Consider the following 17929-nt stretch of genomic DNA (forward strand, 5'->3'; position numbering starts at 1 on the left):
TCGGAGAAGACAATGGCACCCCACTCCAGTACTCTTGCCTGGAAAATCCCATGGGCAGAGGAGTCTGGTAGGCTGCCTTCTATGGTGTTGCTAAGAGTCGGACACGACTGAGCGACTTCACTTTCACTTTTCACTTTCATGCATTGGAGAAGGAAATGGCAACCCACTCCAGTGTTCTTGCCTGGAGAATCCCAGGGACGGGGGAGCCTGGTGGGCTGCCGTCTATGGGGTCACACAGAGTTGGACACGACTGAAGCGACTTAGCAGCAGCAGCAGCATAGTCAATTAATAGTGTTGTGATAGTTTCAGGTGAACAATGCAGGGACTCAGCCATATATATACATCTTCTTAAAATCAACTTCTTAGTCCTCATGATCCTCTTTGATCATGACATTCAAATACATGCCACTGAGCGTATATAAGGCCCTGTATATAGGGCCCTGTACACAGAAGACCATGCATGCACATGCACATGCATACACACACACACACACACAAATACTGCATGTAGGAATGAATTAAAAAATTCAAAACTGCAATCATGAAATTAAAAGACACTTGCTTTTTGGAAGAAAATCTATGACTAACCTAGATAGTGCATTAAAAAGCAGAGACATCACTTTGCCCACAAAGATCTGTACAGACTACTGTTTCTCCAGTAGTCATGTATGGATGTGAGAGCTGGACCATAAAGAAGGCTGAGCAGTGAAGAATTGATGCTTTCGAATTGTGCTGGGGAAGACTCTTGAGAATCCCTTGGACAGCAAGGAGATCAAACCAGTCAACCCTAAAGGAAATGAAACCTGAATATTCATTGGAAGGACTGATGCTGAAGATGAACCTCCAATACTTTGGTCACCCCTTGCCAAGAGCCAATTCATTGGAAATGACCCTGATGCTGGGAAAGGTTGAGGGCAGGAGGAGAAGGGGATGACAGAGGATGAGATAGTTGGATGACGTCATTGACTCAATGGACATGCATTTGAGTAAACGCAGAGAGATAGTGAAGAACAAGGAAGCCTGGCATGCTGCAGTCCATGGAATCACAGAGTCAGTCAAGACTTGACGACTGAACAGTAACAAAAAGAAACTACACCACAACTTTAGAAAAGATTTTCATGCTTAATAAAACGGACAGCACTGCCTTAACGCCACCTGGTACGCAGTGGAACAGATCTCTTTTTTATAAACGTGATGTAGTCCTGAGGAACTTGTAGGATGAGCTGGATTGCAAAGAAAAGTGTGGTGGAGACGAGGGATTGAGCGTTGGAAGAATGGAGTTCCTCTTAGCATAACTAACTCCATGGTCATCTCATTTCCTTAATCTTCCTGGGTACCGTTCTTTAAGATAAATTGGGAAGAATAATACTTTCCTTAAAGGGTAATTGTTGCGTTCAAAGGAGCTCATTTATGTGTGAGCTAAAAATGGTACAGATGTTATCTGTTGATTTACCCCACCCCAGATATGCCAATTTAGATTGGCGATGGATACACACCTACCAAATCATGAGCTTAAAAGTGCTGAAATTTATTTTTCTGTAGTCAAAAGTTCGACCGGAAGCGCATTTTAGAAGGATAAATGTGAACATCCACCGTCATATCTGGGTCTGGGATGTGGCCTTTTGAGGGAATATTGAGTGTTCTCCCTAAAAGGAAGATTCCACTACTACGTTTTCTCCAAGAATCCCTTCACTTTTTTTCCATCAAAGAGCTTTAGAGGGCAGATGCGATGCTGTGCTCAAGACTAAATTCTTAACAGGTCCTTTGGCCACCGCTGGAGCTCAGTATCTGCGAACCTCCACGCCTAGAGGTGTTTTCAGTGGGCGGGGCGAGAAGCACCTGCTCCCGGGCTCTCCTCGAATCTGGCTCCAATCCCTTGGTTTTAAGGGTGTAGCTCTGCAGTCTCTCAGCTATTCCCTGGAGTGTGCTTTATGAGATCCGGTTTCAATCCCCCGGTGGGGAGCTCTGAGGTCCCGTTACGATTCCCTAGAGATCCGTGCGTGTGCGGGAGGGACAGAGCCAGGGAGAGACCGAGGGAGGGGGAGCAGTCTCCGGTCTCCGGTTACCGCCCCGCACGGCCCCCGCCCCGCGCCGCCGAGTGCACTGCGGGCCCGGGGAGCGCTGCGGCCCCTTTAAGAGCCGGGCCCAGGCCGGCCCGGGGGCCGCGGGAGCCCAGAGCGCGGCGCTCGGCGGAGGAGTTGGGATCCGGCGCAAAAGTTTCCTCCCAACTCTGGCCCCGCGCGCTGCCGCTGCCGCCGCCCACTCCAGCCCGGGGCTTGGGGCCGACCCCGCCGCCGCCAGGGCCAGGGCCAGGGCCAGGGCCAGGCCGGCAGTTTCGCTTTGGCGGGCGGGGAGCAGCCGCCAGGGCCGGGCCCGAGCCGGAGCCGGAGCAGGAGCGGGAGGAGCAGCCCGGCCCCCGGCTTCTCCGGCCCCCGGCCACCTGGGAGGTAGCCCTCCCCGCTGCCGCCTGCTCTCAGATCGATTCCCGCCCGCCGGCGGCCGCCTGCCCCGGGCGGAGGGGCGTTGCTGCGAGCCCCTGATCCGGAAGGGGGACCGGGGAGAGGCACCCCGGGGTCTCCGCCGGCGCCCGGTGTCCCCTGAGAGTGGGGCCGCGCCCGCCGGCCCAGACACCTGTTCGGCCGGGCCCGGCGTGGTCGCCGGGGGCCAGGATGAAAGTGACCGTGTGTTTCGGCAGGACCGGAATCGTGGTGCCCTGCAAGGAGGGCCAGCTGCGCGTCCGGGAGCTCACACAGCAGGCGCTGCAGCGGTACCTGAAGACCCGCGAGAAGGTGGGCGCGGCGCTGGGGGCGCGCGGGCGGGGCGGAGGAGGGGGCGCGGCTGCGGACTGGCTACCCGGGAGCGCTCCGCCGCCACCGCACCTGCCAGGTACCCCGAGGACAGGGTGGCGACACCCTGGGGACGCAGAGCACCTCGGCGACCTGATTTGTCACGACCTGTGGCCGCAACTTTTGTATGTTGCTAATATGAGGGATCTGGGCGTTTGTGGGCCTTGCTTGTTTCAGGGTGGTGGTTGGAACCGCGGCATCCGAGCCACTTGGAGGCTTGTTTGAACGGCAACATCTGGTGCCCCGGTCCAAGCCCACGACTTCAAAATCTGCTTTTCAACAAGCTCCCAGGTGATTGCAGTGGCCAGTGAAGTTTGACAAGCACTGCTCGAGAAGTTGTTGGAGCGAACAGACCTCAGGGGAGCACTTGTAGGTGTTGCTTACCTCAGATGTGATTTTTAACCAGCTAAGGCCCGTCCTACTTCTAATCCTTGGGTTAGAAAGTTGATTGGTGTAAGTAACAGATACTCGGAAGTTACAACTAATGGGGCCCTTGGAATTTCAGCCTCTGGAGCTGGCCTCTCTCAATGACTCCAGCAGGAGGTCAGGTGGAAGGATGCGGCGGCGTGCTGACAGCAACCAGTCTACACTTTGCTATTTTTACTTTAACACCTCGCTTTCTATCAGCATTTACTAAATGTGTGGGCAGTGTCAGGTCCGGGGTGACTGTCGAAATGATGACAAAGACTATTCCCAGCTCTGTCCCTGAAGCCAGAAACAAGTGAAATCTAGGTAAGATTCCAGAAGTGTTTGTAAGTGTGTAAGGCATACTTAAATATTCAGAAGCCATAGCTAGACTCTGGAACTCATACTCAGTGTTTGGGTAACATGCTGGGCCTGTTTATTTTTTCAAGAAAAAAGTTTCAATGAAAACTTTAAATGAAGTCCTCCAGCGGCATCTTTTTCTTTTGAATCCTCCAAAGGGATATCTTGTTTGCCCCAAATCTCCCTCAAATAGGACAAATCATAAAGTTTTAATTTAGAGGCCAGTGGTTTTCTTAACGCTTTTCCTCATGCTGTGAGAACTGTAGAAATAGTATGTTGGCCAATTTCATGATGGAAAGATGTAGTTTCTTTTAATGTCAACTCGGTTATCCAAGGCATGAAAGCAATTGTTTTTTCTAAACGTATATAGCTGAGGCACTTAAGAAAATCTCTGCATCTCTGTGCCTCCACTTGGAATTATTATACAGGAAAAAATTCCACTCTGGATAAATGCATGTGCATATTTCCTGGAACAGTCAAGAGCTAAAGATGAGTGTAGAGAATGCTCTGTTAATACATTAAATATAATCTCTAAAGCTGGACGTTTTACTAATGGAATTGAGGCAGAGAAGAACAGTAATCAAAGTACCCTATATAAGTATCTACCTAATGGTTTTTTTCCTTTGTTACAGTAGCACATGCTGTTTATATTGTGTAATTCAGTTAAAAATGAAAAGTGACACAAGTTGTCCTTAAAATCCTATTTCCCTAACTTCTGAAAGTAGTCTAAGGTTAAACCTAACCATGCTATTCTAGACAAATTATTAAAGCAAATTTCACTGAGAGGTTGTTTTATAGAGATGATAAACTTATTTTTATTTTTTTAAACATTGTGAAAAATAATTTAATTCTAAAACCTCGAATATTTAGAAATTTGATACATGGAGCTGTCCAAGTAATAGAACTAAGCTCTAAGCTTATAAATAGCACACAGGGAATTAACTATAGGATATTTAATGCATTATAATTTGATCTTAAAAGGTGTTAAAAAACTATCAATATTCTGTACTGAAAGCATAATTTATAATATCACAGATCCCATAATGTAATTGTATTGATCAGTTTACCATTATTACCAGACATTACATTTTTCTGTGTTTACATTTATATATTAGTGAATGTGACATTTAAAGGTCACCTGCAACTAATAAATTCTCCCTCCCTTCTTTGGCTTTTAAAATCTCAATTTAATAACTGGAGAGTGATATTTTTCCCTCCCAAAATACTCCTCTCTCATAGTTTCGTTTTAAATAGCATTGTAATCATAACAAGGCTTTAACTAATATTAAATTATATTCCTAATGGAACTAAAATGTCACGAAATACTCCGATAAAGTCCATGCTTTTATCCATTGAATTTAGAAAATGATGGGAAAAGACCAGAAATATCAAAATTCAATTTCAAAAACAACTTGGCATAAATTCACTTTCTTTAAATTAGTGAAAGGTTTAAACGGTTTGTTTCTCTGGACAGCGAAGTTTTAAGCCCTTGTGTGTTACTCAGTCGGTCGTGTCTGACTCTGCAACCCAGCGGACTGTAGCCTGCAAGGCTCCTCTGTCCATGGCATTTTCCAGGCAAGGATATTGAAGTGGGTTGCCATTTCTTCCTCTAGAGGCTCTTCCCCAACCCAGGGATCGAACCTGGATCTCCCGCATTGGCAGGTGGATTCTTTACTGTCTGAACCACCAGGGAATCACAGACTTAATGAGGGCCGCAGAAGCTGCAAGCCGATGAGGATGGGCTTACTCAGTAGTAATAACACAACAGCCAAGAGGAATTGTACTTACTTGGTGCAGGCACTGTTCTAGGTGCTTTACGTATATGAAATGACTAACTCCATGAACGAGGTACTAATATCCCCATTTTACAGATGGGGGAAAAGCAGAGAAGTATGACTAGTATGTGGTAGAATTGAGAGTTGAACCCAGGAACTGTGTTTCCAGGTCCTTACTCTCAGTCATTAATATGGAGCCTAGTATGTCACTATGCAGTGGAACTTATCATCTTATTTATTTTTTTACAGTTTGTTTAAAAAAAAATCCATCTGTAAACTGCTACAATAACATATCAACCCAATGATGGCAATAGCTATTGTGTTTCTTGTAAAGGGAGGCTTGTGTATGTGCTGAGTCATGTCCAACTCTTTGCGACCCCATAGTCTCTAGCCTGCCAGGCTCCTCCGTCCATGGGATTTCCCAGGCTAGAATACTGGAGTGAGTTGCCATTTCCTTCTCTTCCTGATGCAGGGATCAAACCTGGTCTCTTGTGTCTCCTCCATTGTCAGCAAATTCTTTACCCCTGAGCCACCCGGGAAGCCTTCAAAGCATCCTCACACTCCTTTAAATCCTATCTTTTAGAGTATAGGTCCATATGTTACAGATAGAAGTCTGATTTCTGTGAAAAATATTGCAGGATTTGCAAATCAAGTCTGAAGAATCTTCTTCAGTCTAATTACAAATGGAAAAATTGGGCATGATCTCTGAGATACCTGGGTCGAGAGGTAAGGAGGTAAAGAAACATGTTAAGTGGGAACATGAATGTAAATGAAGCCTATTTCTTCCGGAGCCCTGAATAAGTTAGATGGGAGAAAGGCAGATTTCAAGATTGAGGAGAGAGTTGGGGTTTCTACAGTTTGAAGGGTACATGAAGCCCAAGGAGGACAGTCTGGGTTTTGTGAGCAGAAGCATAGCACTGGCCACCTCCAACTGAGAAGAAACAAAGGAAGCTGGTATTTGTGGAATGTGGGAATCCAGCTGAATCAGCATCAGATAAGGCCAGAAGTAGGTAAGATACTGAAGAAACTGAGGGAGCTTTGGGGAAAGCTTTAATTATGTTCTGAATTCTCTCAGACTTTGAGGTTCCTGTGGCCTCCCTGATGCCTGTCCTTTGATAACCTCTACTAGGGAGGTGAATTGACCAAGGGGCAAGAATTGAGGGATTGCTTGTCTTTGGATCCTGGTAGTTTATCATCATTTCAGGCTCTAAATCCAGTTCAGTTAAGTAGTTAGTGGAAAGGGGACTACTCTTCAGTAGTCAAGGTGGGGATCATTGAGTAATTAGTTAATTAATCATCAAAATTACGCATCACAGGTGAATGGCTAATTGAACCATATCCTGCAGGGCTCTCAACTTGGTTGATCATTAGTTACCTCTAATTTTAACATTTTAAATAATACATGTTTCAGTCCTTTTCTTCCATGGATTTGGAGTGAAACCTGGGGATCGGTATTAAAAAAAGATACTTCAGATGATACAAATGCCCAGTTAGAATTGAGAATCACTAATCTGCTACTACTACTACTAATCTTTTGGTATCACTGAACTAATTTGATTTTTAAACTCTTTTGACAGCAGATAATATGTCTTAGACACCTACGGACCAACTTGTTATTAGTAACTGTCTTTCTGCTCCTACCCTAAGTGCATTCTCCCAGCAGGTGTTCAAATGACTTATTAAATTGAACATTGATTTTATATATAAGTAAATAAGGGGAAGTACTTGTGTTATGCCCAAGTCGCAAAATCTCCCAATGACCACCAGGGAGCTGATATCCGATGCAAAAGCAAGAGAGTTTTTTTTACCAAGCTCGAGCTGGGGCTCCCACCGATACCGACACAGCAGCTATAGGGAGGAGCCCCGAATTCTGGGTTACATTGCTTATATAGGGTATTCTCACGTGAGAAATTTGAAAAACAGGAGTTTCCGGGTTGGGAGACGTCTAACTGGTTACCTTCTGTGGAAGGGTTAGGTGTTGGTTTCTGATTGGTTTTTATTTTCCCGGGCTGGCCCGGGTTCTGATTGGTTCTGATTGGTTCCCATTTCCCGGGCTGGCCACGGGTTCTGATTGGTTCTCATTACCTAGGTAGACCACGTTAAGTCAGGAGATTTTGATCTGGGGTCTGATTGGCTCGAGGGTGGTGGGGTGAGGTCAGGGGATTTCCAAAGCCTCTTGGATTTTCAAAGGCTCTTTCCCTGGAACCTTACGAAATGGAGTTTTTCTGTCGACAAAATGGAGTAGCTTAGGTCCTTCACTTGTTCAGTAACAAAAGTATAAATAAGAGTGTATAGTGTGTGCATGTGTGTGAGTTCAGGAGTCGAATAGTATGAACACTGAGTTTATGGGGTAGTGGGTAAGATAGAATTTTTAGGAAGATTTGCAGATGTATGTTTATGAGGATAGTGTTGTTGTTTTTAAAGAAGCATCTGATTGACTTTCAAAATGAATCTCTTCTGTATTCAGATATTTGGAATAATTTGTTGGTTTTACAAGTTGAGGTCAGCTTCCCAGATTGGAATTAGTTAAGAGCAATGGACTCTGCTGGTTGACTGTGAGATCAGTTTTAGAATTTGTACAATGACAAGAATTAGGTGTGATATTATGTGTGACTAGCCTGGAAGAAAAAATTAGAACTCTTAAATTCCTGAATTTTTCAGCTTTTGATGTCTTGTTTCCAGATGATAAGTTTCCTTTATACATAAGCTAGGACCACACTGAATTCCCCAAATGCTTTTCAGTTTATTGGGCAGTGACTAACTTGAGTGCTTTATTTCCTATTCAGTTCTCTCCTCTCCCAATGTGTGAACTAGATGCTCTTTCCAGCATGTAGACAGGACTGACTCACCATCAGCAAGGCGCATGCTTCTAACTTGGTTTTGGTTCTGTTGCTTGACTTGCATTGAGCAGCCTCTAAATTTGCAAACACAGGGCTCGTGGGGTCTGCTATGACCCACAGAAGTGTTTTTTAAGTTCTGCTCAGTGTTATATTTTGAATTTTGCCATGTTTAAATAATATTGAGATTTCATGCAAAACTCCAGATTTCTATCTTTTAGGGAAAATAGAATCAGAAGCTCTGAGACTACTGGGCTTTACTTTCCCACATGGCAGCCTTCAGTTGGAGCTGAGGTTAGACACCTCTTTAGAAGGACTCATTATCCTCTAGTCTCCATTATTACCATCTCAATAGATGAGTGTAAGTTGTTTTCCAGTGAGAGTGCTCTTAACAAGATTATCAGGATGTGACAGCTAAGAGCCATGGTTACTTTCCAGTCCTTATTTTTTGATATCTCACCTTTTAAAACTCTCTCTACCCAGAATTTCTAAACATGTCTCTGTCTTCTGTGTCTTTGCAGGGGCATCCAATACGGTTTCCCTTGTGTGCTGGTGCCTCGGGGTTCTTTGCTTTATTTCAGTTGGATCTCATCCATTCCATGGCTTCAGCTTCCCTCAGGCACACACCTCTAGTCTTGAATTTGCTGTCGACCTCAATATCCAGCAGCTTCTGGACTTCACCACCTTGATGTCCCATACATAGTTTAAGCCCAGCTTGTTCTCTGTCCTTCTGCATGTCTCCATCCTCCTGTCCTGGTGGTTCAGATAGTAAAGAATCCACCTGCAGTGAGGGAGACCTGGGTTTGATCCCTGGGTTGGGAAGATCTCCTGGGGGAGGAAATGGCAATCCACTCCAGTATTCTTGCCTGGAGAATCGCCACGGACAGAGGAGCCTGGTGAGCTATAGTTCATGAGGTTGCAAAGAGTTGGACTCAGATGAGTGACTAAACACATACACATCCTCCTGTAGACTCTTTCTTCATTTCTGGTACCACCATTCACCTGGTTGTCTAATTCAGAAACTGGAAATCCTTTGTTCCTTGATGACCTCTCATCCTCCATATTCTATTACTTGTCTGGTTGGTCAGAAAAGTCCTTTGATGCTTCCATGTGGTATTTCTTAGATCTGCTTCCTCCTTTCTGCCCCACACCAGTCCTTTCTCATTCCTACTGTGGGGAACTGCAGCAGACCCGTAATTGGCCTTTCTGCCATTCAGTTCAGTTCAGTCACTCAGTCATGTCCAACTCTTTGCAACCCCATGAACCGCAGCATGCCAGGCCTGCCTGTCCATCACCAACCGCAGCATGCCAGGAGTCCATCACCAACTCCTGGAGTCCACCCAAACCTGTGTTCATTGAGTTGGTGATTCCATCCAACCACCTCATCCTCTGTTGTCCCCTTCTCCTCCTGCCCTCAATCCTTCCCAGCATCAGGGTCTTTTCAAATGAGTCAGTTCGCATCAGGGGGCCAAAGTATTGGAGTTTCAGCCTCAACATCAGTCCTTCCAATGAACACCCAAGGTCTGATCTTCTTTAGGATGGACTGGTTGGATCTCCTTGCAGTCCACGGGACTCCCCAGAGTCTTCTCCAACACCACAGTTAGCTCCCAATTCTTTCAGACTGGTCTGCATTGAGGACCTTACAGCTGTAGATCTGATCCTGTCTGGAGTATTGCTGGGATATGTGAATGGCTCTTCACTGCTATTATGTGAAAACCCACTTTGCTTCTGGGTCCAGTATCTTCTCTATTCCTTTATACCCTTTAAATTCACACATGTGACGTAAAACTTTCACATTTTCCCCCACCCCAAGTGAATCTTGCTCATCTTTCGGGATGAAACTTCAACTGCCTCTTCTCTAGGAATTCCCGTCCTCCCTTTTCCCTCACCGTCACTTAGGGGCTTCATACTTGTGTTCCTGTAACTCGCTGTGCAGTGTTTTCATTTTGAAAACCGTATCTTACATTATACTGTCTACTCATCAGGGTCTTCTAACTTAACAGGCAAGCCCCCAAAGGACAGTGGTTTATCGCTTTCTCAGGGGGAGATGGGGTCTATAACCCATGCAGCCACCTACTGCTGTTCCTTTTGCTTTTGGGTTTTCTGCAGATTCCCTGCCCTGTGCCAGCTGGTGAGCAAGGAGAGTGTGGAGGATGCCACAGAAGCCTGGGGGCTTGGCCTGGAAGTGGCAGACATCACTTGTGCCAGCATTCCACTGGTCACACTGGCCGTGCAGTGGGCCATGCCGTCTAGACGCAGTGGGCCGGGGAAAGAAGTCCACGTGAATGCAGGAGAGGAACTGGCCGGGCCTGACCGCAGAGGGCAACCATTCTGTCTCCTCCACTCTACGTTGAACTGTTTAAGAACACTGAGTCTTATTTATTCTCCTATCCCTGTTTTTAGCACAGTACCAGATATATAGTATGTATACCAGAAATGCTTGTTAAATTGTATCACCTTTCACATTGCTTTCTTTCATAAAAATGAGAATGGCCTCATATTCAACACTATGCTTTGTAAGAAATCTTTATATGTGGTGTAGTTTTATAAAGAAAGTCTAAATGCAACTTTTCTCTTGATTATCTTCAAATACCTCATCAAATCCACATGTGCTGTAGGCAGTAGTTGAGTGGCCCATTATATCTGCCGCGCTGATTTTGTCTTAAATAACAGCTTCAAATGTTGACAGGTTGACTCTCTTCGCAGATTCTCGAGGCTGAGCGCTCTGCAGTTCTGGATTTTTAGCAAAGGAACATCATAATGTTTTTGTTTCATGGAGATTTGTGCAATGCTGCCCTTTACATTTGAACAGTGTTTGATTTTCAATGTCTTATTTATTAATTTCATGTTGATTTAAGAAATGATTCTGGACTATCTCAGTTTGGGTGGATCCTTTATTTTTGAAAGGCACTGTAACTGCACCTTGGGGCTGCCAAATTAGCTCTGTCTCCCATCTCTGGCTCTACCATTCTTTTGATTGCTGGACTCTTTCTCTGTGGATTGCAATGAGACAGAATTGCAGGATACCAAGAGACAGGATGGTTTAAAAGGTTTCACTCTCAATTCAGTCTCTGTCAGATTCAGTACTAAGTATCATCCAGGTAAATACACCCTGTACTGCTCTTGTCCTTTACCTCAAGAAAGGATATATTAAACTGATCAGGTGATCCTGGGCCCCAGAGGAGGAGCTGGTGGGGCCATTTGGGGATGGAGGCAGATAACAGAAGAGATGTCTGCAGCTCTCAGCTAAGCCACCATCAGCATGACTGGAGACCCACACTGGCAGGGGAAGTGATCAGACCCAATCTGCCAGCTTCACTTGAGACAGAAATTAAGGGTATGTGGGGGAGCGCTGACAGTAGACTTCTGATACCTTTTTTAGGGAGATTTAGAGTGAGTCTTGCTACTATTCTTTATTTGCAGAGACATAAACTCTAGAAAGACTAGACACTAGGTAAAGATGGGTTTCTGACAAGGGATGTATAGACAGGGTTTGTACTCCTCCCTGTTTATAGATAGGTGGCCTGTATTGGGAAAAAGGTGGAGAGAGAGTGGGGCACCTAATTTAAGAATGGTGGGTGAAACCTGCATCTCTTAATGCCATCTACATCACATGAAAAAGTATGTCACATATTCAGTAAGACCTTAGTCTGACCCCCAGGTAGTGAATGCTTTGCTACAGTTGCTTTCGATAATCTGACAATCCAAATGCCACTTCAGTTACTTCAGAGAAGATTTATGAAGAGTGACATTGGGTCAAGCATTCTGGGGATATAGAATAAAATAAGACATGTTCCCTGCCCCCATCAGGCTAATAAACTAATATGGCAGAGAAAGGAATGTAGATAAGTAACGTGGTGTAGTGGACAGGTTTGGAGTGGTAGATGGAAGAGAGGGGTCACCTTTGACTTTAGAGCAGGGAGAGATAAGGAAGGCATGCCAGTTTCACCAGGAGTTACACGTGGGCAGGCTTTAGAAAGAATGGCCAACTGCTGGGCAGTAAGGGATGGGAGGGTGTTGGAAAGAGAGGGAGAGGCTGCCTGCCTCTGACTGAGGATTGGTTCAGTTCAGTTGATCAGTCGTGTCCAACTCCTTTTGACCCCATGGACTGAAGCGCACCAGGCCACCCTGTCCATCACCAACACTCGGAGTTTACTCACACTCATGTCCATGAGTCGGTGATGCCATCCAACCACCTCATCCTCTGTCGATCCCTTCTCCTCCCACCTTCAATCTTTCCCAGCATTAGGGTCTTTTCAAATGAGTCAGCTCTTTGCATCAGGTGGCCAAAGTATTGGCATTTCAGCCTCAACATCAATCCTTTCAATGAATATTCAGGACTGATTTCCTTTAGGATAGACTGTTTGGATCTCCTTGCAGTCCAAGGGACTCTCAAGAGTCTTTCCCAACACCTCAGTTCAAAAGTATCAGTTCTTCGGCACTCAGCTTTCTTTATAGTCCAACTCTCACATCTGTGCATGACTGCTGGAAAAAACATAGCCTTGACTAGATGGACTTTGGTTGGCAAAGTAATGTCTCTGGTTTTTAATATGCTGTCTAGATTGGTCATAACTTTTCTTCCAAGAAGTAAGCGTCTTTTAATTTCATGGCTGCAGTCACCATCTGCAGTGATTTTGGAGCCCCCCAAAATAAAGTCTGACACTATTTCCACTGTTTCCCCATCTATTTGCCATGAGGTGATGGGCCCAGATGCCATGATCTTAGTTTTCTGAATGTTGAGCTTTAAGCCAGCTTTTTCACTCTCTTCTTTCACTTTCATCAAGAGGCTCTTTAGCTGCCATAAGGGTTATCTGCATGTCTGAGGTTATTGATATTTCTCCCAGCAGTCTCAATTCCAGCTTGTGCTTCATCCAGCCCAGTGTTTCTCACGATGTACTCTGCACATAAATTAAATAAGCAGGGTGACCATATACAGCCTTGATGTACTGCTTTTCCTATTTGGAACCAGTCTGTTGTTCCATGTCCAGTTCTAACTGTTCCTTCCTGACCTGCATACAGATTTCTCAAGAGGCAGGTCAGATGGTCTGGTATTCCCATCTCTTTCAGAATTTTCCAGAGTTTGTGGTGATCCACACAGTCAAAGACTTTGGCATAGTCAATAAGGCAGAAATAGATGTTTTTCTGGAACTCTCTTCCTTTCTTGGTGATCCAGCGGATGTTGGCAATTTGATCTCTGGTTTGTCTGCTTTTTCTAAACCAGCTTGAACATCTGGAAGTTCTTGGTTCATGTATTGTTGAATCCTGGCTTGGAGAATTTTGAGCATTAGTTAACTAACGTGTGAGATGAGTGCAGTTGTGTGGTAGTTTGAGCATTCTTTGGGCATTGCCTTTTTTTGGGGATTGGAATGAAAACTGACCTTTTCCAGTCCTGTGGCCACTGCTGTATTTTCCAAATTTACTGGTATAGTGAGCACAGCACTTTCACAGCATCATCTTTCAGGATTTGAAATAGCTCAACTGGAATTCCGTCACCTCCACTAGCTTTGTTCGTAGTGATGCTTCGTACTGCTGCTGCTGCTGCTGCTAAATTGCTTCAGTCATGTCCGACTCTGTGCGACCCCATAGTCAGCAGCCCACCAGGCTCCCCCGTCCCTGGGATTCTCCAGGCAAGAACACTGGAGTGGGTTGCCATTTCCTTCTCCAATGCATGAAAGTGAAAAGTGAAAGTGAAGTCGCTCAGTTGTGTCCGACTCCTAGCGACCCCATGGACTGCAGCCCACCAGGCCCCTCCGTCCATGGGATTTTCCAGGCAAGAGTACTGGAGTGGGGTGCCATTGCCTTCTCTGGATGCTTCCTAAGGCCCACTTAATTTCACATTCTAGGATGTCTGGCTGTAGGTGAGTGATCACACCATTGTGATTATCTGGGTCATGAAGATCTTTTTGTATAGTTCTTCTGTGTATTTTTGCCACCTCTTCTTAATATCTTCTGCTTCTGTTAGGTCCATACCATTTCTGTCCTTTTTTGAGCCCATCTTTGCATGAAATGTTCCCTTGGTATCTCTAATTTTCTTGGAGAGATCTCTAGTCTTTCCCATTGTATTGTTTTCCTCTGTTTCTTTGCACTGATCACTGAGGAAGGCTTTCTTATCTCTCCTTGCTATTCTTTGGAATTCTGCATTCAAATGGGTATATCTTTCCTTTACTCCTTTGCTTTTCAGTTCTCTTCTTTTCTCAGCTATTTGTAAGGCCTCCTCAGACAGCCATTTTGCTTTTTTACATTTCTTTTTCTTGGGAATGGTCTTGATCCCTGTCTCCTATACAATGTCGCGAACCTCCATCCATAGTTCATCAGGCACTCTATCAGATCTAGTCCCTTAAATCTATTTCTCACTTCTACTGTATAATCGTAAGGGATTTGATTTAGGTCATACCTGAGTGGTCTAGTGGTTTTCCCTACTCTTTTCAATTTAGGTCTAAATTTGGCAATAAGGAGTTTATGATCTGAATCACAGTCAGCTCCCATTCTTGATTTTGCTGACTGTATAGAGCTTCTCCAGCTTTGGCTGCAAAGAATATAATCAGTCTGATTTTGGTGTTGATCATCTGGTTATGTCCATGTGTAGAGTTTTCTCTTTTTGTTGTTGGAAGAGGGTGTTTGCGATGACCAGTGCATTCTCTTTGCAAGACTCTGTTAGGCTTTGCCCTGCTTCATTCTATACTCTAAGGCCAAATTTGCCTGTTACTACAGGTTTCTTGATGTCCTAATTTTGCATTCCAGTCGCCTATAATGAAAAGAATATCTTTTCTGGGTGTTAGTTCTAGAAGGTCTTGTAGGTCTTCATAGAACTGTTCAACTTCAGCTTCTTCAGCATTACTGGTCGGGCATAGACTTGGATTACTGTGATATTGAATGATTTGCCTTGGAAATGAACAGATATCATTCTGTCGTTTTTGAGATTGCATCCAAGTACTGCATTTTGGACTCTTTTGTTGACTGTGATGGCTACTCCATTTCTTCTAAGGGATTCCTGCCCATAGTTGTAGATATAATGATTATCTGAGTTAAATTCACCCATTCCAGTCCATTTTAGTTCACTGATTCCTGAAATGGCGATGTTTACTCTTGCCATCTCTTGTTTGACCACTTCCAATTTGCCTTGATTCATGGACCTAATGTTCCAGGTTCCTATGCAATATTGGTCTAAAGAGCAGCATGGAGCCTTACTTCCATCACCAGTCATATCCACAACTGAGGATAGACAAGGTTTTTTGGAGGTATGGCAAGAGAACAACAATATGGAAAGTTTCCTAAAGCTGACTGTGAGAGGGAAAAGTAGGAATAAGGCTGTAAGAAGAAGCCAGAGTCCAAGCTAGGGGCCCTTTGGTATGACTGTCTAAAGAGCATGCAGAGTCAGTAGAACATTCTGGGAAGCGTGGTGATAGTGTTTTTCTGTTTTTCTATCGATTGTCCTAGAGGATGGAGGCAGAGGGAGCTGGGAATGGAGGTGGAAAACTGGTCCATGTCCTGGCTGTAGGAGTGCAAGTTAGACATACAGAAGCAGAAGAGGAAATGGGCTTGGGAATTTTAGGGGCAAAGAAATCAGACTCGGTACTTGACCTTCTATGGCAGGGATCTCTGACATCTGGGATCTAATGCCTGATGATCTGAGGTGGAGCTGATGTGATAATAATAGAAATAAGTTCACAATAAATATAATGTACTTGAATCATCCTGAAACCATTCCTCCCTCTACCTCCCCTTCCCCTGCTCCACGTCTGCCCCTCAACTCCCCACCCCTTATTCGTGGAAAAATTGTCTTGCATGGAACTAGTCCCTAGTGCTGAAAAGGTTAGGGACCACTGCTTTGTGGTATAGGAAGCATGGGTACAAATGAGGGAGAGGGAGCCCTCTGAGGTTTATTTCTTCATAGTTTATAGACTGCCCAGTGACCATGCTTGTGTTCTAGATATTACAGCTTGGGGCTCCAGAGATGAGTGAGACATGGTCTGTGCCCTCCAGGAGCCCCAAAGGTGGGGGCTAGGAGAGGTGGGAGGCTGAAGATGGATGAAAGTCTTGCCGGGGAGTGTTTGAGGGCATAGCTAAGATCATAAATCATGAGTTCATAAAGGTGCCGATCTCTTGCATCAGCTTTTTGGCATTGGGTTAGAGCCTTGATTCAAGATTGGGATTGGGGGCAGATATGGAAAAAATGTGGCGTCCAGAAATAAAAGTGGTCAGACTGAGTTGATGAAGGTGTGAACTGTATTGGTGGCTTTCAGCCTTCTGTGATGGGGTCACAGAAGGCTGAAAGCCTTCTGTTTGCCCCTCGAGATGCACTCCTGTGACCTGAGAGGCTGAGTCGTGTGGGCTGTCTTGCTCTGTGATGTCTAGTTGGCATCAGCCATGGGAGGAGTCCCAGCAGGAGGCAGCTCCCTTCTGTTGCGTTACCATGGGCTGGCTGCCTCCCTTTACTGAAGGACACAACTTCCATCATATAGCCCTCCTTGCATATCTGCCTGCACTCCATTCCCTGGCCCCTTGGGTACCAGATGGTAGCGACCTCACTACTTAGGAGTGCTCTCCCTTGATGTTTTTCCTTAATCCTGGGGAAACCTTTAGAAATAGGTTCTTTATTCAACTCCTAAATGCCCAGTTTGAGTGAACCATCTATTTCCTGCCAGAACTTGGATTGATAAATAAAGTAGTGATAAGTTTTCCTTTATGACACAGTACCCACAACACACATATACAAATGAAGTCAGGAGGATGGTAACCCTTACTTAACCCTAATGATACACTCTTATTTTTTATTCTACTGTTTTTTTTTTTTTTTAAAGTAGTTGGAATATACTACATTTATTTCACTGCTCGCTGATGGATTAGGGCCCACAGTTAGAAAACCAATGGGATTACCTGATGTATAGGAGGCATTGGATGGATCATCAAGTTAGATGGCTCTAGAAATTTCCACAGGTCCAAGACCCCATTGTTTTTTTTTTTTTTATTGGTTGAGGTAAAGTGTGAGGCTGAAAGTAAATTCCTAACAGGTATGCATTACAAGGGTTTAAATTGCAGTCTATGGATTTTAAGGCCAAGTATCTTATATGAATAAGATTTAGGTCTTTACCTTTCTGAATGGCCAGCACATGAGCTCGGAGTCATCTTGGCCCAGACTTTCAGGTGGCTTGATAAAATCTTGGAGAAAATGAAAGAGTTTCACTTGCGATCCCATATTTCTTTCATCATGACATAGTCATAGTATTGGTAACTTTAATGTTAGGTTATGGATTACTTCCTTTTGTAGCCAAGAATTGAGGAAATGCAAGATGGATAAATAATCCTTGTCTCTATTTATAGGCACATTTATAGAGACTCAGTGGGCTTGAGTTTTGACAGCAGTGTTTGATCAGAGACATTTTCTCAGAACCTTAAAAAAAAAACACAAAACTGCAGTTCAGAAATCTATAGTTAAAAAAAAACCAAAAGAAAAAAAAAACACCCTTGTTTTGTTTTGTTTTGTTTTTCATTATAAAGAAAGTGAAGTCACTCAAGTCACGTCCAACTCTTTGCGACCCCATGGACTGTAGCCCACCAGGCTTCTCTGTTCATGGAATTTTCCAGGCAAGAATACTGGAGTGGGTTGCCATTTCCTTCTCCAGGGGATCTTCCCCACCCAGGGATCGAACCCAGGTCTCCCGCATTGCAGGCACATGCTTTACTGTCTGAGCCACCAGGGAAGCCA

General features: G+C 44.7%; 1 protein-coding gene across 4 annotated transcripts in view; it reads left to right on the forward strand.

Moving 5' to 3' along the window:
- Window positions 1-2669: 2669 nt before the first annotated feature.
- The window catches only part of PARD3B (par-3 family cell polarity regulator beta), a 1140922-nt gene continuing 1125662 nt past the window's right edge, over window positions 2670-17929 (forward strand). For all 4 annotated transcript variants that reach the window (XM_068967371.1, XM_068967374.1, XM_068967373.1 and 1 more), the window contains exon 1: window positions 2670-2789. In XM_068967371.1, coding sequence (XP_068823472.1) covers window positions 2670-2789 — 120 coding nt within the window. The remainder of the gene's footprint in view (window positions 2790-17929) is intronic.

Source organism: Capricornis sumatraensis, chromosome 3, assembly GCF_032405125.1.
Source record: "Capricornis sumatraensis isolate serow.1 chromosome 3, serow.2, whole genome shotgun sequence".
Classification (NCBI taxonomy): Eukaryota; Metazoa; Chordata; class Mammalia; order Artiodactyla; family Bovidae; genus Capricornis; species Capricornis sumatraensis.